Below are 20,157 nucleotides of genomic sequence, written 5' to 3'. Positions count from 1 at the left end.
CAGCCTATTCCTTTTCATGATAAATCCTGTATTATTTATTTATTTATTTTCAAGAGAGGATCTCACTCTGTCACCCAGGCTGGAGAGCAGTGGCATGATCATAGCTCACTGTAACTTCAAACTCCCGGGCTCAAGCGATCCTCCTGCCTTACCTCCAGAGTAGTTGGGACTACAGGTGCATGCCACCACACCCAGCTTATTTTATTTTATTTATTTATTTATTTTGAGATGGAGTCTCGCTCTGTCACCAAGCTGGAGTGCAGCAGCGTGATCTTGGCTCACTGCAACCTCCAACTCCCTGGTTCAAGCGATTCTGCCTCAGCCTCCCAAGTAACTGGGATTACAGGCACGTGCCACCACACCCAGCTAATTTTTGTATTTTGGGTTTGGTTTGTTTGTTTGTTTGTTTGAGACAGTCTTGCTCTGTTGCCCAGGCTGGAATGCAGTGGCATGATCTCGGCTCACTGCAACCTCCACCTCCAAGGTTCAAGCGATTCTCCTGCCTTAGCCTCCTGAGTAGCTGGGACTACAGGCGCCCACCACCACGCTCAGCTAATTTTTGTATTTTTAGTAAAGACAGGGATTCACCACATTGGTCGGGCTGTTCTCGAACTCCTGACCTCGTGATCTGCCCACCTCGGCTTCCGAAAGTGCTGGGATTACAGGCGCGAGCCACCATGCCCAACCAATATCTTATTTTGTATTATTTGAATACATTACTTTGTTAGAAATTTAAAAGAGAAAGGCCGGGCGCGGTGGCTCAAGCCTGTAATCCCAGCACTTTGGGAGGCCGAGGCGGGTGGATCACAAGGTCAGGAGATCGAGACCACAGTGAAACCCCGTCTCTACTAAAAATACAAAAAATTAGCCAGGCGCCGTGGCGGGCGCCTGTAGTCCTAGCTACTCAGGAGGCTGAGGCAGGAGAATGGCGTGAACCCAGGAGGCGGAGCTTGCAGTGAGCCGAGATCCCGCCACTGCACTCCAGCCTGGGCAACAGCGTGAGACTCTGTCTCAAAAAAAAAAAAAAAAAAAAAAAAAAAAAGATATTTAAAAGAGAAAATATGGTAACAAAATAAAAGTTACTCTATACATATGGGTTTCCTGGGTTTTTTGTTTTTTTTTTTTAAGATTTCAAGCACCTTGCTAAGGAATAATTTCCCATTGTGGTGCTAGGATCCCTTAGTCTCACTGTCCATTTTAACATCCTTCATTCGCATACTGACTACCTACAAAGAGCCAGAGACGGGCGGATCACGAGGTCAGGAGATCGAGACCATCCTGGCTAACACGGTGAAACCCCGTCTCTACTTAAAAAAAAGTACAAAAAACTAGCCGGGTGAGGTGGCGGGCGCCTGTAGTCCCAGCTACTCGGGAGGCTGAGGCAGGAGAATGGCGTGAACCCGGGAGGCGGAGCTTGCAGTGAGCCGAGATCCAGCCACTGCACTCCAGCCTGGGCGACAGAGCAAGACTCCGTATCAAAAAAAAAAAAAAAAAAAAAGAGCCAGAGATACAGCAGTGAAAAAACTGACAAGGTCCTTGAGCTCCTGGAGCTTATATTTTAGTGAGGGGAAGGGAGATATAAAACAAATGAATAGGCTGGGTTCAGGGGCTCATGCCTGTAATCCCAGCTATTTGGAAGGCTGAGGCAGGAGAATTGCTTGAACCCAGAAGGCAGAGGTTGCAGTTAGCTAAGATCGCACAACTGCACTCCAGCCTGGGTGACACAGTGAGACTCTGATTAAAAAAAAAAAAAAAAGAGGCTGGGTGTGGTGGCTCACGCCTGTAATCCCAGCACTTTGGGAGGCTGAGGTGGGCAGATCACAAGGTCGGGAGATCGAGATCATCCTGGCTAACACAGTGAAACCCCGTCTCTACTAAAAATACAAAAAAAAATTATCCAGGCCTGGTGGCAGGCGCCTGTAGTCCCAGTTACTTGGGAGGCTGAGGCAGGAGAATGGCGTGAACCCAGGAGGCGGAGCTTGCAGTGAGCGGAGATCGTGCCACTGCACTCCAGCCTGGGTGACAGAGCGAGACTCTGTCACAAAAAAAGAATAAACAAGAACTTTCAAATGTTTGATAGATGCTATAGCAGTCTGATAAGGTCAATTAGGAAAGGAAATTCTGAATGAGACTTGAATGACAAGAAAAAAGCAGTCACAAAGATTTAAGGGAATATTATTTTGGGCAGAGTTGGAATAATTAGTGGCAGAAATAAGACTGATGTGTTCAAGAAACAGAAAGCAGATCAGAGGAATGAGCAAGAAGTGACTGAGTACTGCTTGTGGAGTCAGGGACCCAAATCTAATTCTTCAGATCCCAAATTGGGTGTTTTTATCTATATCCCAGTCGCATGGACAAATTGAGATTGAAGTTTCTGGAATAAAGCACCAGGCAGTTGGAAATGTCATCTGGAGTTCAGGAAAACACTATAGTGGGCTGAATGGTGGTACCCAAAGATGTCAGGTCCTAATCCCTGGAACCTATGAATGTTATTTTCTACAGTAAAGTTTTCACAGAGAATCTTGAAATAAAGCAGTTATCCTGGATTATTCAGGTGGTCCCCTACATGCCATCATAAGTATTCTTATAAGAGAGAGGCAGCCAGGCATAATAACTCATGACTGTAATCCCAGTACTTTGAGAGGTCAAAGTCGGAGGATCACTTGAGGCCTGAAGCTCAAGACCAGCCTGGAGAATATAGCAAGATCCCCATCTCTACAAAAAATAAGAAAAAATTTTTTGGCCAGGTGTGGTGGCTCACGCCTGTAATCCCAGCACTTTGGGAGGTGGAGGCAGGCAGATCACGAGCTCAGGAGATCGAGACCATCCTGGCTAACATGGTGAAACCCCATCTCTACTAAAAATACAAAAACAAAATTAGCCAGGGATAGTGGCGGGCGCCTGTAGTCCCAGCTACTTGGGAGGCTGAGGCGGGAGAATGGTGTGAACCTGGAAGGCGGAGCTTGCAGTGAGCCGAGATCATGCCACTGCACTCCAGGCTGGGAGACAAAGCAACACTCCGTTTCAAAAAAAGAAAAAGAAAAAAGAAAAAAAATTTTAAGAAAAGAGAGAAAGAAAAGGCAGAGGGAGAGTATACATACAAAGAGAACAGAAGACAATGTGGTCACAGAGGCAGTGATTACAGTAATATGACCATAAGTTATGGAATGCCCACAGCCACCAGATGCTGGAAGAGGCAGGGAAGGGTTCCCTATTAGAGGCTCCAAAGGGAGTGTGGCCCTGCTGACACCTTGATTTCATCTCAGTGATACTGATTTTGGACTTCTGGCCCCTAGAACCATGAGAAGGTAAATATCTGTTGTTTTAAACCAACTTTGTGGTAATTTGGTCCTGCCGCAATAGGAAAGTAATACAGGCATTTTAGGCATGAACTACAGATTTGAGCATTATCAACATATAGCTATAGTAGCTGAAGCTCTGTGAGTGGCTGAGAGCATTCAAAGAGAAACTACAGTAAGAGAACCAGGGCTAGAGACTGGAGTTCATAGTTGCTAAAGAGCTGCCAGCTTCTGATTAAAGATGATGGAGTCAACAGATACATTTATCTCTGCTACTCCTTACCAAAATGAAACAGAATTTTCTTTCAAGATGTAAATTCAAAACAACAGAGAAAATACAAAAGACATGATAATATAACATTTTGGAAGTATAATTTGGCCCTCTGTATTGTGGATTCTGCATCCATGGATTCAACCAACTATGGACCAAAAATATTTTTTAAAACTTACAAAAAATAACAATATGGCTGGGCACAGTGGCTCACGCCTGTAATCCCATCACTTTGGGAGGCCAAGATGGGCAGATCACCCGAGGTCAGCAGTTCAAGATCAGCCAGACCAACATGGAGAAACCCTGTCTCTACTAAAAATACAAAATTAGCCGCGTGTGGTGGCGCATGCCTGTAATCCCAGCTATTCAGGAGGCTGCAGCAGGAGAGAATCACTTGAACCCAGGAGACAGAGGTTGTGGTGAGCTGAGATTATGCCATTGCACTCCAGCCTGGGCAACAAGAGCAAAACTGTCTCAAAAAAACAAAAAACAAAAAACAAAAAACAGCACTTTAGGAGGCCGAGGTGGGCAGATCACGAGGTCAGGAGATCGAGACCATCCTGGCTAACACAGTGAAACTCCATCTCTACTAAAAATACAAAAAAATTAGCCAGGCGTGGTAGCACACGCCTGTAGTCCCAGCTACTCGAGAGGCTGAGGCAGGAGAATGGCATGAACCCAGAAGGCAGAGGTTGTAGTGAGCCAAGATTGAGCCACTGCACCCCAGCCTGGGCAACAGAGCGAGACTCTGTCTCAAAAAAAAAAAAAAAAAAAAACCGATACAACAATAAAAAAATATATAAAATGTAAGCCAGGCACGGTGGATCATGCTTGCAATCCCAACAGTTTGGGAGGCCGACACAGGTGGATCACCTGAGGTCAGTAGTTCGAGACCAGCCTGGCCAACGTGGCAAAACCTCGTCTCTACAAAAATACAAAATTAGCTGGGCATGGTGGCATGCACCTGTAGTCCCAGCTACTTGGGAGGCTGAGGCAGGAGACTTGCTTGAGCCTGGGAGGTGGCAGTTGCAGTGTGCCAAAATCAAGCCACTGCCCTCCAGCCTGGACAACAGCAAAACTCAGTCTCAAAAAAATTTTAAAATACAGCATGACAACTATTTACATTGCATTAATTTGTTTGTTTGTTTGTTTTTTGAGATGGAATCTCACTCTGTGGCTCCAATCTGGAGTGCAGTGGAAAGATCTCAGATCACAGAAACCTCCGCATCCCAGGCTCAGACAATTCTCCTTCCTCAGCCTCCTGAGTAACTGGGATTACAGGCATGTGCCATCATGCCCACCTAATTTTTGTATTTTTAGTAGAGACAGGGTTTCACCATGTTGGCCAGGCTGGTCTTAAACTCCTGATTTCAGGTGATTGGCCCGCCTCAGCCTCCCAAAGTGCTGGGATTACAGGTGTGAGCCACCATACCCCGTCTACATTGCATTGACATTGCATAGTCGTCCCTCAGTATCTGTGGGGAATTGGTTCTAGGACCTCTGAAGATGCCAAAACCAGGATGCTCAAGCTCCTTATATAAAATGGTATAGTATTTGCATATAACATATGCACATCGTCCAGCATACTTTATTTATTTTATTTTATTTTTTGAGACGAAATTTCGCTCTGTTGCCCAGGCTGGAGTATAATGGTGCGATCTCCACTCACTGCAACCTCCACCTCCCAGGTTCAAGCAACTGTCCTAGCTCAGCCTCCTGAGTAGCTGGGATTACAGGTGTGTGACACCATGTCCGGCTAATTTTTTATATTTTTAGTAGAGACGGGGTTTCTACTACATGTTGGCCAGGCTGGTCTCAAACTCCCGACTTCAGGTGATCCACCCACTTCGGCCTCCCGATGTACTGGGATTGTAGGCATAAGCCACCACACCCGGTCCTCCAGTATACTTTAAATCATCTCTAGATTACATATAATACCTAATACAATGCAAATGCCATATAAATAGTCATTATACTGTTTGGGTGTTCTTTTTTTTTTTTTTTTTTTTTCTTGTGAGACAGAGCCTTGCTCTGTCACCCAGGCCAGAGTGCAGTGGCGCAATCTTGGCTTACTACAACCTCCGCAGCAATTCTCGTGCCTCAGCCTCCTGAGTAGCTGGGACTATAGGCATGTGCCACCATGCCCAGCTAAGTTTTTGTAGAGAAGGGATTTTACCACGTTGGCCAAGCTGGTCTTGAACTCCTGACTCCAGTGATCTGCCTGCCTTGACTTCTCAAAGTGTTGGGATTACAGGGATATGCCACTGTGCCTGACCGGGTTTTTTTTTTTTTTTTTTTCTTTTTTCTTTTAAGACAAGGTCTCACTCTGTTACCCAGGCTGGAGTGCAGTGGTGTGATCTCAGCTCACCTCAACCTCTGCTTCCCAGGTTCAAGCAATCCTTCCACCTCAGGCTTAGAGTAGCTGGAACTATAGGTGTGCACCACCATGCCTGGCTAATTTTTGGATTTTTAGTAGAGACAGGTTCTGTCATGTTGCCCAGGCTGGTCTTGAACTCCTGGGCTCAGGTGATCCAACCCACCTTGGCCTCCCAAAGTGCTGGGATTACCGGTGTGAGCCACCATGCCCAGTGTGTACTGTATTGTTTAGGGAATAATAACAAGAAAAAAAGTCTATACACGTTCAGTACAGAGACAACCATCCATTCTTTAAAATTTTCAGCTGGGTGCGGTGACTCACGCCTGTAATCCCAGCACTTTGGGAGGTTGAGGCAGGTGAATCACCTGAGGTCACGCATTCGAGACCAGCCTGGCCACCATGGTGAAACCCCATCTCTAACAATAATGCAAAAATTAGCCGGGCATGGTGGTGCACACCTGTAATCCCAGCTACTTGGGAAGCTGAGGCAGGAGAATCACTTGAACCCAGGAGGCACAGATTGTATTGAGCTGAGATCGCACCATTACACTCCAGCCTAGGCAACAAGAGCAAAACTCCATCTCCAAAAAAAAAAAAAAAAAAAAAAAAAAATCAATCCGTGGTTGGGTGATTCCATGGATGTGGAATCCACAATTATGAATAGTCAACTATATTAGGTATTATAAGTAATCATCAGCTGCCCTGGCCTCGACAGGCCCTTAGGTACATGCAGGGATGGAAAGTTTAGCCTGCCTGGGTCTCTCACCTCAGAAAAGCAGAAGTGGCCTTCACAGCCTCAGCAGCCACCTCCAGCACAGGGCTGCTAACTGCTTCTTGGAGGGCACGGCCAGCATCTCTGCACATGGCTGAGTTTGTGAACAGCTTGATCTCCTCTGGCTGCCTGAGAAATGGTAGATGAGAAATGAGTAGGTGAACTCTTATCACTGACCCCACCAGGAATGAAAGCCCACTTTTCCTTCTGCAGTCTGGCCCCTACAAGCCTCATGTTCTACCACTTTGCTCACCGGGTCAGGATTTCAGTGAAAAGCAACAGGCCCTGCTTGTGCAGCTCTGTGTTGTTCATCTCCAGGCTTCCCTGCAGGCTCCTCACCACTGCCTCGATCCCTACCACAGGATGACATGACAGAGGCCAGGGATCAGTGCTCTCTTGTTCCTTCACTGCCCACCCAGGAGAGGTTACAGGCTCCAGACAGCATGTATCAGTTGGAGGCCGCTCGTGGAGGGACCCTGACAAGATTGAGCTAATGGGACCAGACTGTGAGATCTTTGAGGCTGGGCCCTCATCTGATTCATCTCCCCAACACCCAGAACAAGCCATAGCACAATCCCTGGCACTTGAGGTTTTCATTGAACACCTACTGACAAAGATGTATTTTCTCCACTTGGCATACTCCTGTTCCTCCTTGGAGAATCAGGTCAAAACCCCACTCCTCTAAAAAGCTTTCCCTGATCCACTTAGAGCTGTGACTCTCCCCTGTGACCCCACAGCTCCTGTGCTTCCCTCTAGCAGAGCTCTAATCAGCTCATAACGAAATTTCCCTTTGCATATCTCTCCCTTTTCTGAGGGCAAGGACCAATGTTATTTGTTATCTCTAAATTTCCAGGTTCCAGCCTGGTGCCTGGCTTATACTAGGAATATAAAATGAATGACTGAATGTGCCTACTCTAAAAATCTAGATGTGATATAATAAGTCCCAGACAGCAGGCTCACACCTGTAATCCCAGCACTTTGGGAGGCTGAGGCAGGCAGATCACCTGAGATCAGGGGTTCAAGACCAGTCTGGTCAACATGGTGAAACCCCATCTCTACTAAAAATACAAAAACATTAGCCAGGCATGGTGGCAGTCACCTCTAATTCCAGCTACTCGGTAGGCTGAGGCAAGATAATTGCTTGAACCCGGGAGGCAGAGGTTGCCGTGAGCCGAGATCGTGCCATTGCACTCCAGCCTGGGCAACAGAGCAGGACTCGGTCTCAAAAACAAAAAAAAAGGTGCCCGACGTAGTGGCTCATGCCTGTAATCCCAGCACTTTGTGAGGCCAAGGTAAGTGGATCACAAGGTCAGGAGTTCGAGACCAGATTGGACAACATGGTAAAACCCCCATCTCTACTAAAGATACAAAAAATTTGCTGAGTGTGGTGGCACATGCCTGTAATCCCAGCTACTCAGGAGGCTGAGGCAAGAGAATTGCTTGAACCTGGGAGGCGGAGGTGGCAGTGAGTCGAGATCACGCCATTGCACTCCAGCCTGGGTGACAGGGTGAGACTCCATCTCAAAAAAAAAAAAAAAAAGTCCCAGACAAGGAAGGATAGTTTCAAGAAACTTAGAAAGAATAAATTAGCAAAACTTAGAGACTACCTGGATGGTTAGAAATCTGGGGCATGGGAAATAACTAAATCTAAGGTTGAGTAACACTGTTTAGAGTTGTTGTTAACATGCAACAGGAATTCATTTAGTGGCTAAGAGAAGTGTCCTTCTCTTGCTGAAGCGTCTAAACATATACACTTCTGATAATCAGTGAACAGCAGAACATTTGGATATCAATACTTGCATATGAAATCTGGTAATGAGTTTGGGCTGATGAAATGTCTAGACTCAGTGCTCCCCTCCAAGGTGGAGGCTTGCTGCTACCCAACTGTCTGTCTACCCAACTCAAAGCTAGTACAGGACCCTTACTACCAACCATACACCGTGTGGCACTTGGAAAAAAAGAGTGGCTCTTCTGCCAGGAGTGTCAAGCAGTTGTAGCTGGACCAGACGAGCATTTCACTGGAAGAAGAAAGATGCTCAAAGAGGAACTCTGACAAGGAAGAGGATGAGAAAACAATAAATGACAGTCATGTGATCACGATCCCTTAACTGATGCTAAGGCTTTGGATTTATTCAGCATCTTACTCTTGCTACTTCATCTGTTCACATATCCTCCCCATAAGTCATGATCATTAATCCACTAATAAACCTGGAAAGTGCCCTTGGTTATGGTTTACCTCTTCTTTTTAACAGATGGGGAAACTGAGTCCCAGAGAAGAGGCACTATTAGTGGCGCAAGTAGGATTGGAACCTAAGTCTCCTAATTCTCAGAATGGGCAGTGGTGTGGATGAAGGGAAAAGAGTTTTTAAGAGTCAGAGGGGCTTGACTTTTTATCCCATCTCTGCCACTGACTAGGCCTGCCAATTATTTCATTTTCTGATCCTCAATTTCCTTATCTATAAAATAGCGAAGATGAAGACCTAAATGTGGTAACATTTGCAATGTACCTCATAACAGTCCCTGCTCATAACAGTCCCTTGAAAAATACTGTTTCCTGTTGCCTACCTGGTTCACAGGTCTTTCCACCACCCCACATTAGGGTTTTATTCATAGGTGACCAAATAAATGACAAAAATCAGTAACAAATTGCTCAAGGTCATACAAGAAATCTGTAGCAATAGGATTCAGATGTTATGAGACATAGTTCATAGGGTCTGTCATACACAATTGAACCTGTCACCACCCCATCTTTCTAATATAGGGCGGAGAAGGTTAGAAGCATTCCCCTACCTGGGATGTCAGCATGGATGAAGGCCGGGGCATGCTTTGCTGGGGAGTGGACAAGCACCGCAGTTATACAGTGAGCACTGGCCACCTGCAGGGTTTCATCTCTAGAAAGGAGAAGCTGGAGAAACAGGCAGCGAAAAGTAACCCAGTCACACCACCAACAGGACCAGAAAAACTGGCCTAGGTGCCTCAGGGCAATAGCCTAATTCATTTCTGATCCTTCCTGTCCTACATGGCACCAGGCACAAGGATGGGGCTCAGGAGAGCCGTTACGGATTATGGGAAGGGGTCTCTGTGAACAGCAGCAGGTGAGAAAAATAACGAAAGAACACAATGTAAAATCCACCAGGGGCACTCAAAGAACACTGTAACTGTCATCAACAATGAGTGCTCAAGCCTTCATTAACAAAAGTACTTTCAAAGTCCTCATCTGGTTTATTTATTTATGAAACAGGTCTCACTCTGTTGCCCAGGCTGGAGTGCAGTGGCATGATCATGGCTCATGGCTCAATGTAACCTCTGCCTCCAAGGCTCCAGCGATCTTCTCATCTCAGCCTCCTGAGTAGCGGGGACTACAGGCACATGCTACCATGCCTGGTACCTTTTTTTTTTTTTTTTTTGAGACAGAGTCTTGCTCTGTCGCCCAGGCTGGAGTGCAGTGGCATGATCTTGGCTCACTACAACCTCCGCCTCCCTGGGTTCAAGCGATTCTTCTGCTTCAGCCTCCCGAGTAGCTGGGACTACAGGCGTGCACCACCACACTCAGCTAATTTTTGTATTTGTAGTAGAAACAGGGTTTCACCACATTGGCCAGGCTGGTCTCAAACTCCTGACCTCATGATCCACTTGCCTTCGCCTCCCAAAGTGGTGGGATTACAGGCATGAGCCACTGCGCCTTACCTTGTTATTTTTTTTTTTGACACAGGGTCTCACTTTGTCACCCAGGCTGTAGTGCAGCCATATGAACACAACTCACTGCAGCCTCAACCTCCCCAGTGTAAGCAATCCTCCTGCCTCAGCCCCCCAAGTAGCTGGGACCACAGGCATGCACCCTGACCCTGGCTAATTTTTAATTTTAATTTTAATTTTTGTAGAGACAGAGTTTCACCATGTTGCCCAGACTGGTCTCAAATTCCTGAGCTTAAGCAATCCACCTGCCTTGGCCTCCCTGAGTACTAGGATTACAGGCATGAGCCACCACGCTCAGCTCCAGCTCATTTTAAAACTTTTTATAGAGACAAGGTCTCAGTATATGGCCCAGGCTGGACTTGAACTCCTGGGCTCAAGTGATCCTCCCACCTTGGCCTCCCTAAGTGCTGGGATTACAGGCATTAGCCACTGCGCCCAGCTCTCCCTCATCTGGCTTTGATGTTTACAACAATTCTGTGACATAACAAGGAAAGGTTCTACTATAAACCTCAATTTACTGAGTGCACAGAAAAGATTTAACACAGTAGGCTGGAGGCTATTATACTTAGAAAACCCTATCAGCAAGGCTGACTCTTGGCTGGGTTTGGGAACTTGGATTTCAGGAGGGTTCCTACCAGAACTGAGAGAGTGGGCCAGGTGCGGTGGCTCAAGCCTGTAATCCCAGCACTTTGGGAGGCCGAGATTGGCGGATCACTAGGTCAGGAGATCGAGACCATCCTGGCTAACACGGTGAAACGCCGTCTCTACTAAAAAATACAAAAAACTAGCTGGGCGAGGTGGCGGCGCCTGTAGTCCCAGCTACTCAGGAGGCTGAGGCAGGAGAATGGCGTAAACCCGGGAGGCAGAGCTTGCAGTGAGCTGAGATCCGGCCACTGCACTCCAGCCTGGGCGACAGAGCGAGACTCCGTCTCAAAAAAAAAAAAAAAAAAGAACTGAGAGAGTGGCTCATTGTGACTAAACTATTTGTACAATGAACAGTTGACCTTTGAACAACACAGGCTTGAACTGTGTGGTTCTACTTATATGCGGCCTTTTTTCAACTGAACGCTGATGGAAAATGCAGTATTCACTAGATGTGAAACTGGCATATGCAGAAAGCCAGCTTACTGCGGTTTGCCAGGGCTGACTGTAGGACATGAGCATATGTGGTCTGCGTATATGCTGGCAGTCCTGCAACCAATCTCCCGTGTATACAAGGGACAACTGTAGTTTATGCTGAACACCTGTTTTCCTTCTGGGAGTCTGGAATTTTGGTATATGCTCAGCAGAGGATACCTACATGAACAGCCAGTCCCCCATAAAAACCTGGGGTGCTAAGGCTCTGATGAGCTTCTTCAGTAGGTAAGGTTTCACATGTCACAGTTCATTCCTGGGGAAATTAAGAAGTGCATCCCATGTGACCCCACCGGGAGAGGATTCTGGAAGCTTGTGCTGGTTCCACCAGACTTTGCCCCATGAACCTTTCCTTTTGCTGATATTGCTTTCCTTACACTGCAGTAAATCATAGCTATGAGTATGACTAGATGTTGAGTCCTATGAGTCCTCCTAGCAAATCATCAAACCTGGAGGTAGTCTTGGGCACCTTTAGCAACGTTAAGTTACTTACTCTAGGCTACACAGCTGGTAAGTGGCAAAGCTAAGGTGCAAACTGAGGTCAGTCAAGTCCAAATCTAGGAGTCTTCCTAAAACTGTGATGCCTCCCCCATCAGAATTTTTAGATCAGGTATATTTGCAACTCCAAACATCTCAGTGAATTTCCATTGCACTCTGAATAATATGCAAACTCCTACTGGTCACCGTAGCTATTAGGGATGCCTCTAACAGTTTCAGAAATCAAAAAAGCGTTAACTGCAACCACAGATTTTAAGTATCATAGTAGCTGATTTGGGGGGAGAATAGTGCCAAGCAGAATATACATCACCAGAAGAATGGAGGGCATGCCTGGTTTTACAGCTTTTAAGAAAAAGGACCAAGTAGACATGAGCCTATTCATGTCTGGTAAAGAGACATCTGAGGACTGAAAGCTTAACCCCATCTCAGCCATATTGGACTTACAAGTGGACATATAAACAGACTCCCTGTTTGTCAGGAAAAGAAAAAAAAAAAAGCCAGATTTTCTGATAGTATATAAAGGAGTTTAGGAAGTAATATTTATCTTGTTCCCTTTTATAAAATAAATGACATACTGTATTTTATTTTAAGATGCTAGTGATGTAAGGCGAGCCATTATTTTATGTACCACTAAGAAAGAAAAAGTGCTACCAATTAAACTATGATGCACCGTTGATGGTAAAATGTCTCCCAATTTCAGAGCAGTTAAAATGTGAAAAAAATGTATCTCAGAATCAAAGAAATATGATATGTATCCATTAAAACAATGATTCTTGGTTTAAAATATTCTTTTTTTGAAGTTTAATTGGTTAAATTTCATTACACTTCAATTTTGTGACTTGATAACACATTTTTAGGTTTCCCTGTTGTTGTTTATGTACCTATGTTTGAAAATGGCAACAGTAACTGCTTTTAAGTTAGTTATTACAGCTTAAAACTGCACTAAAACTTATGGAATACATGTATGATTCCTAAGTCAGAAAGCTGATCCTAGCTCATTATACTTGATGAGTGACATTTAAACTCTGAAATGGACTAAACTATTTTCTTTAGAAGTCAGTTCTTTTCTTTTCTTACTACAGTCTCAGGACAAACCTTTTCTTGCTATATTCTCCTGCCTCAGCCTCCCGAATAGCTGGGATTACAGGCACATGCCACCACGCCCAGCTAATTTTTGTATTTTTAGTAGAGACAGAGTTTCACCATGTTGGCCAGGCTGGTCTCATACTCCTGACCTCATGATCCACCCGTCTCGGCCTCCCAAAGTGCTGGGATTACAGGCATAAGCCACTGCACCCGGCCTCCCTTCTCACTTCTAACCAGAGCTCCTTCTCCTCTTCCTTGCTGCAGAAAGAGCCCCAGAGTTTGGGCAATGAACCCCTGCTATCACATGAGGGTTTGCAGCTCTGCGAGTCCCTGTGCTGAGCACTGGGGAAAGATGCCAGACTCAGGTTTTGCCCTGAAGGAGCTCCCAGCCAGTTAACCACAATACGGTATAAGGTAAGCACTGTGACAGTGGGTCACATTCTGCCTAAAGGAGCCAGGGTGACAGGGAGCCCTATAGGCTTGAAGGCTGACTCAGATTAGCAGATAAAGAGAGGAGAAAGGCCCTATAGACAGAGGAAGAGCAACTGCACAGGCACTGAGACAGGATTACCTAGCATATGCAGGACTACGGAAAGATTGCATGTGGCTGGAGCACACATAGGGTAGAAGAGACAGGAAAGTGAGGCTGAAGGAATGAGCAGGATCCAGATAAAGAGGGTTCTCAGTACCAAGCTCAGAAGCTGATCCCTAAAGCAACTGAGGTGACTTTGTTTCTATTGCTGTAAGTATTCTCCATTTTCAGGCAGCCCAGATGTGAAGGGGAAGTGTAGAGGTAAGAATTTACGGCCAGGCATGGGGGCTCATGCCTGTAATACTAGCATTTTGGGAGGCCGAGGCAGGCAGATCACAAGGTCAGGAGTTAGAGACCAGCCTGGCCAGCATGGTGAAGCCCCGTCTCTTCTAAAAATGCAAAAAATTACCCGGGCATGGTGGCTTGGCGCCTGTAATCCCAACTACTCAGGAGGCTGAGGCAGGAGAATTGCTTGAGCCTGGGAGGCGGAGGTTGTAGTGAGCCAAGATCATGCCACTGCACACCAGCCTGGGCCTGGGCGACAGAGCGAGACTCCATCTCAAAAAAAAAAAGAAGGCCGGGCGCGGTGGCTCAAGCCTGTAATCCCAGCACTTTGGGAGGCCGAGGCGGGTGGATCACGAGGTCAGGAGATCGAGACTATCCTGGCTAACATGGTGAAACCCCGTCTCTACTAAAATTACAAAAAACTAGCCGGGCGTGGTGGCGGGCGCCTGTAGTCTCAGCTACTTGGGAGGCTGAGGCGGGAGAATGGCGTGAACCTGGGAGGTGGAGCTTGCAGTGAGCCGAGATCAGGCCACTGCACTCCAGCCTGGGAGACACAGCGAGACTCCATCTCAAAAAAAAAAAAAAAAAAAAAAAAAGAAGAATTTACAACCGAGGCTGGGTGCAGTGGCTCATACCTGTAATCCCAGAATTTTGGAGGCCAAGGTGGGAGGATCACTTGAGCCCAGGAGTTGAGACCAGCCCAGACAACACAGAAAGATCCTGTCTCTACAAAAAATTAAAAATTAGCCACGCCTCACAGCAAACACCTGTAGTCTCAACTACTCAGGAAGCTGAGACAAGAGGATCGCTTGAGCCCAGGAGGCTGAGGCTGCAGTGAGCTGTGACTGTGCCACTACATTCCAGCCTGAGTGGATAGAGCAAGACCTCGACACTTAAAAAAAAAAAAGAATTTACAAATGAAAGGAAACCTACTTTCTTTTTTTTTTTTTTTTTTTTTGTTGTTGTTGTTGAGACGGAGTCTGGCTCTGCCACCCAGGCTGGAGTGCAGTGGCCAGATCTCAGCTCACTGCAAGCTCCGCCTCCCGAGTTTACGCCATTCTCCTGCCTCAGCCTCCCAAGCAGCTGGGACTACAGGCGCCCGCCACCTCGCCCGGCTAGTTTTTTTGTATTTTTAGTAGAGACGAGGTTTCACCGTGTTAGCCAGGATGGTCTCGATCTCCTGACCTCATGATCCGCCCGTCTCGGCCTCCCAAAGTGCTGGGATTACAGGCTTGAGCCACCGCGCCCAGCCAGGAAACCTACTTTCTATCACCCAGGGTGGAGTGTAGTGGCATGATCGTGGCTCACTGCAACCTCCACCTCCTGGGTTCGAGCAATCCTCCCACCTCAGCCTCCTGAGTAGCTGGGATTACAGGTGCGCACCACCACGCCCAGCTAATTTTTTTTTTTTTTTTTTTTTTTTTTTTTTTTTGAGACGGAGTCTCGCTTTGTTACCAGGCTGGAGTGCAGTGGCGTGGTCTTGGCTTACTGCAACCTCCACCTCCCAGGTTCAAGGGATTCTCCTGCCTCAGTCTCCCGAGTAGCTGAAACTACAGGCGCATGCCACCATGCCCAGCTAATTTTTGTATTTTTAATAGAGACGGGGTTTCACTATGTGGGCCAGGATGGTCTCGATCTCTTGACCTTGTGATCCACCAGCCTTGGCCTCCCAAAGTGCTGGGATTACAGGCGTGAGCCACCACGCCCAAGTTTTTTGTATTTTTTTTTTTTTTTTTTTTTTTTTGAGACAGAGTCTCGCTCTGCCGCCCAGGCTGGAGTGCAGTGGCCGGATCTCGGCTCACTGCAAGCTCTGCCTCCCGGGTTCACGCCATTCTCCTGCCTCAGCCTCCTGAGTAGCTGGGACTACAGGCGCCCGCCACCTCGCCCGGCTAGTTTTTTGTATTTTTTAGTAGAGACGGGGTTTCACCGTGTTAGTCAGGATGGTCTCGATCTCCTGACCTCGTGATCCGCCCGTCTCGGCCTCCCAAAGTGCTGGGATTACAGGCTTGAGCCACCGCGCCCGGCCGTTTTTTGTATTTTTTATAGAGATAGGGTTTTGCCATGTTGCCCAAGCTGGTCTTGCACTCCTGGGCTCAAGCAATCCACCGACCTAGGCCTCCCAAAGTGCTGGGACTACAGACATGAGCCACCACCCCCAGCCAGTATATTGTTTTGCGCAGTAAGAAAACACTTGGAAACCTGAGATAGGAGTGGTAGATGAAGATGAGGCACAAGAAGCACTTGGGTCCCCTTGTTATTGAACCTAGAGACCAAGAATCACAAGACAATTACCTTTTTGAGCACCAAAGGCAGTGAGGTATCTCCTGATGACCCTTCGATATTCTCAGCACTTTCTCCCAGTTCATCCTTGTTCATGATCATGGACACAAAGAGATCATACTTCAACAGCTGCCTCAGTAAACCTAGGAAACAAAGGGATTGGGAAGTAAGGAGAGAGGAACACAGGCACCAGAGTCCTCCCAAGATAGCCCTTCAGACATCCCAAGAGAAATTTCTTCATGCCTCCATAAATACGAAGAATGGTTAGAATCCTTAAGTACCAATTTGCTTTTTGCACCCAGCTCTCTTCCATACAGATCTAGTGAGAGCCCACTAAGTGCTAGGCCTAAGGGTCTAGGGATTCAAAAGTAAGCAAGATAAACATAGCCCGACTGCTCCACTCAACTAAAAGTTTCATGAGGGCAGGAATAATGTGAATTTTTTCACCATAACATCACCTGGCACAGTTCCTGACACATAGCAGGAACTCAAGAAATATTTTTTGACTAACAAAGGGAGCATACACTCCTGTAGGAGAAACAAGCACAAAAACAAGTCAGACAAGGCCAGGCATGGTGGCTCACACCTGTAATCCCAGCACTTTGGGAGGCCGAGGCGGGTGTATCACTTGAGGTCAGGAGTTCAAGACCAGCCTGGCCAACATGGTGAAACCCCCTTTCTAGTAAAAAAATACAAAAAGTAGCCTGGCATGGTGGCATGTGCCTGTAGTTCCAACTACTCAGGAGGCTGAGGCAGGAGAATCACTTGAACCCAGCAGGCACAGGTTGCAGTGAACTGAGATCGCATCACTGCACTCCATCCTGGATGACAGAGTGAAAGTCTGTCTCAAAAAAAAAAAAAAATTCAGACAAATGACCCTTATAATTGTGATAAATGATATAAATGAGAAGTACCCAAATACATGAAAATGTATATAAGGATTTTATATACATAAAATCCCCTAGTGTGGGGGATCAGTAAAGCCTTCCATCAGCAAGTACCATTTAAACTGAACCTGAAAGATAAGTAGGCAAAACTAGGTGAAGTAAGGAGAAGTATTCTAGGTATAGAGAACAACATTCCAGAAAGTGAAAGAAAGCCAGAATGGTTGGGGGTAAAAAAAAGTCCAGAAATTATGTTTGAGAAGTAGTCACAAAAGACCACATAAGCTATGTTAAGGATTCTGGTCCCTATGCTGGGATTCATGGTAAGTCACTAAAGTGTTCCAAATAATACATACTTTAACAAGTAAAGAAATGCTTGTCAGAATATTAAATATTAAAATTAAATAATGTGGAAAAAAGCCCAGAGGACCATGGGAAATCAAATGAAGCATCTAATCTAGCCTGGAGGCTCAGGGAAGGCTTCTGTAAGAAGGTATTTGAACCAAATCTTGAAGGATGAGAAGTTGGATGCGAGCCAACTTCTGGGCAGAGGAGTATATAAAGGCAGGAGAGCATGGTGTGTTCCTGGAGATGCATTTGGTTCAGTAAGGCTGAGTTAGGGTGGGGACAGATAGAGAAGTGAGAGATGAGGCTTGAGAGGTTAATAAGGATTAGACCATAAACAGTTTATGAGCATAGTGGGACCCCATCTCTACATACACACAAAAAAATTAAAATGCCTGGCAAGGTGGCGTGCCCCTGTAATACCAGCTACTTGGGAGATTAAGGTGGAAGGATCACTTGAGGCCAGGAGTTCGAGGCTGCAGTGAGCTATGAACATGCTACTGTACTTCAGCCTGGGCAACAGAACAAGGTCCCATCTTTAAAAATAATAAATTAAATAAAATAAGAACTTATGAGGATCTTGGGTTGTAAAGTAAGTGAATAAGATGATATAAGACAGAATATAAGACCCATAGTGCTTCAAGGGTCCAAAGGATGTGACTACACCCCTGGCTAAGGGGAGAGGGTGGGAAGGCAAGGCTCCAGAGAAGAGGTGGCCTTTAAAGTGTTGTCTGAAAGGAGAGAAAGTTAGCACTCCCCTTGACCAGGATAAATGAGGCCCTCGGGTCTGACAAACATGCATAGGGTGAATTTTTTTTATTATTTAAAAAAAAAAAAAAAAAAGAGGCTGGGCGCGGTGGCTCATGCCTGTAATCCCAATACTTTGGGAGGCCAAAGCAGGCGGATCACGAGGTCAAGAAATTGAGACCATCCTGGACAACATGGTGAAACCCCATTTCTACTAAAAATACAAAAATTAGCTGGGTATGGTGGCACACGCCTGTAGTCCCAGCTACTCGGGAGGCCGTGGCAGAAGAATCACTTGAATCTGGGAGGTGGAGGTTGCAGTGAGCTGAGATCATGCTACTGCATTCCAGCCTGGTGACAGAGCGAGACTCCATCTCAAAAAAAATATTAAAGGCCGGGCGCGGTGGCTCAAGCCTGTAATCCCAGCACTTTGGGAAGCCGAGACGGGCGGATCACGAGGTCAGGAGATCGAGACGATCCTGGCTAACACCGTGAAACCCCGTCTCTACTAAAAAATACAAAAAACTAGCCAGGCGAGGTGGCGGGCGCCTGCAGTCCCAGCTACTCGGGAGGCTGAGGCAGGAGAATGGCGTAAACCCGGGAGGCGGAGCTTGCAGTGAGCTGAGATCCAGCCACTGCACTCCAGCCTGGGCGACAGAGCGAGACTCTGTCTCAAAAAAAATAAATAAAAAATAAAAAAATAAATAAAAAATAAATAAATAAAAAAGAGGTAGCATTTAAAAACAGGAATTCTGGCTGGGTGTGGTGGCTCATGCCTGTAATCCTAGCACCTGAGAAGTCCAAGGCACGTGGATCTCTTGAGCCCAGCAGTTCGAGACCAGCCTGGGCAATATAATGAGACCCAGACTTTACAAAATTTTTTTTTAATTAGCCAGGCATGGGCTGGGTGCGGTGGCTCACACCTGTAATCCCAGCACTTTGGGAGGCCAAGGCGGGCGAATCACAAGGTCAGGAGATGGAGACTGTTCTGGCTAACACGGTGAAACCCCGCCTCTTCTAAAAATACAAAAAATTAGCCGGGTGTGGTGGCAGGCGCCTGTAGTCCTAGCTACTCAGGGGGCTGAGGCAGGAGAATCGCTTGAACCTGGGAGGCAGAGGTTGCAGTGAGCCGAGATTGCACCATTGCACTCCAGCCTGGGCAACAGAGCAAGACTGTGTCTCAAAAAAAAAAAAAAAAAAAAAAATGGGTGTGGTGGCTAATGTGCCACCGGTGGCTAACGGTGGCTCCCAGCTCAGTGGCTAAGGCAGTGGCTCCCAGCACTTTGGGAGGCCGAGGCGGGCATATCCTGGGGAGGCCGAGGCGGGTGGATCATGAGTTCAGTAGATCAAGACCATCCTAGCTAACATGATGAAACCCCATCTTTACTAAAAATACAAAAAAAAAAAAAAAGAGCCAGGTGTGGTGGCAGACACCTGTAGTCCCAGTTACTCTGGAGACTGAGGCAGGAGAATGGCGTGAACCCGGGAGGTGGAGCTTGCAGTGAGCTGAGATTATGCCACTGCATTCCAGCCTGGGTGACAGAGCTGGAGTCAAAAAAAAAAAAAATTAGCCAGGCATGGTAGTGCAGGTTTGTGGTTCCAGCTACTCGGTAGGCTGAGGTGGGAAGATCATTTAAGCCCTGGAAGTCAAGGATGCAGTGAGCTGTGATCCTACCACTGCACTCCAGCCTGGGTGACAGAACAAGACCCCGTCTCAAAATAAATAAGTAAATAAAAATTTTAAAAAATAAAAGTGGGAATTCCCAGTATTACCAGTTGAGATTTCCCTCTACTATGGTCAGGTGAGCTGTAGGACTGCCCAGGGCCTCACCTTACGGCCTGTACTTGCACCCTTTTGTTCTATATGCACTAACTCCAATACTGCCCTGCTGCAAGTTACCGCAGATACAGGCTGCTTCATACCTTGTGCTCTGGTCCATGCTCCTGCCTT

The 20,157-nt window shown here is 46.6% G+C and overlaps 1 protein-coding gene, 1 long non-coding RNA gene and 1 pseudogene across 9 annotated transcripts in view; 2 read left to right on the top strand and 1 right to left on the bottom strand.

Annotated features, from left to right (window-relative positions):
- Positions 1-20,157, bottom strand: part of LOC105464366 (meiotic double-stranded break formation protein 1) — a 102,845-nt gene that overhangs the window by 60,694 nt on the left and 21,994 nt on the right. For all 8 annotated transcript variants that reach the window (XR_011614172.1, XR_011614173.1, XR_011614174.1 and 5 more), the window contains 5 exons: positions 16,243-16,373; positions 9,510-9,624; positions 8,652-8,768; positions 6,973-7,072; positions 6,714-6,848 (listed from right to left, as the gene is read on the bottom strand). Coding sequence is in view for 5 of the 8 variants with exons in the window: in XM_071080656.1 (XP_070936757.1) it covers positions 6,714-6,848; positions 6,973-7,072; positions 8,652-8,768; positions 9,510-9,624; positions 16,243-16,373 (598 nt within the window). In the remaining 3 variants the exon portion in view is untranslated. The remainder of the gene's footprint in view (positions 1-6,713; positions 6,849-6,972; positions 7,073-8,651; positions 8,769-9,509; positions 9,625-16,242; positions 16,374-20,157) is intronic.
- LOC139358742 (uncharacterized) overlaps positions 1-20,157 on the top strand; it is a 29,917-nt gene that overhangs the window by 8,075 nt on the left and 1,685 nt on the right. The window contains exon 3 of the long non-coding RNA XR_011614176.1: positions 13,398-13,547. This is a non-coding gene — a long non-coding RNA (uncharacterized lncRNA). The remainder of the gene's footprint in view (positions 1-13,397; positions 13,548-20,157) is intronic.
- LOC112423599 (U6atac minor spliceosomal RNA) lies at positions 18,184-18,277 on the top strand (annotated as a pseudogene).

The sequence above is a fragment of the Macaca nemestrina genome, chromosome 15 (assembly GCF_043159975.1).
Source record: "Macaca nemestrina isolate mMacNem1 chromosome 15, mMacNem.hap1, whole genome shotgun sequence".
NCBI classification, from domain to species: Eukaryota; Metazoa; Chordata; class Mammalia; order Primates; family Cercopithecidae; genus Macaca; species Macaca nemestrina.
Note: the sequence above shows the minus strand (reverse complement) of the source record. Positions and strands in the feature narration are given on the sequence as shown.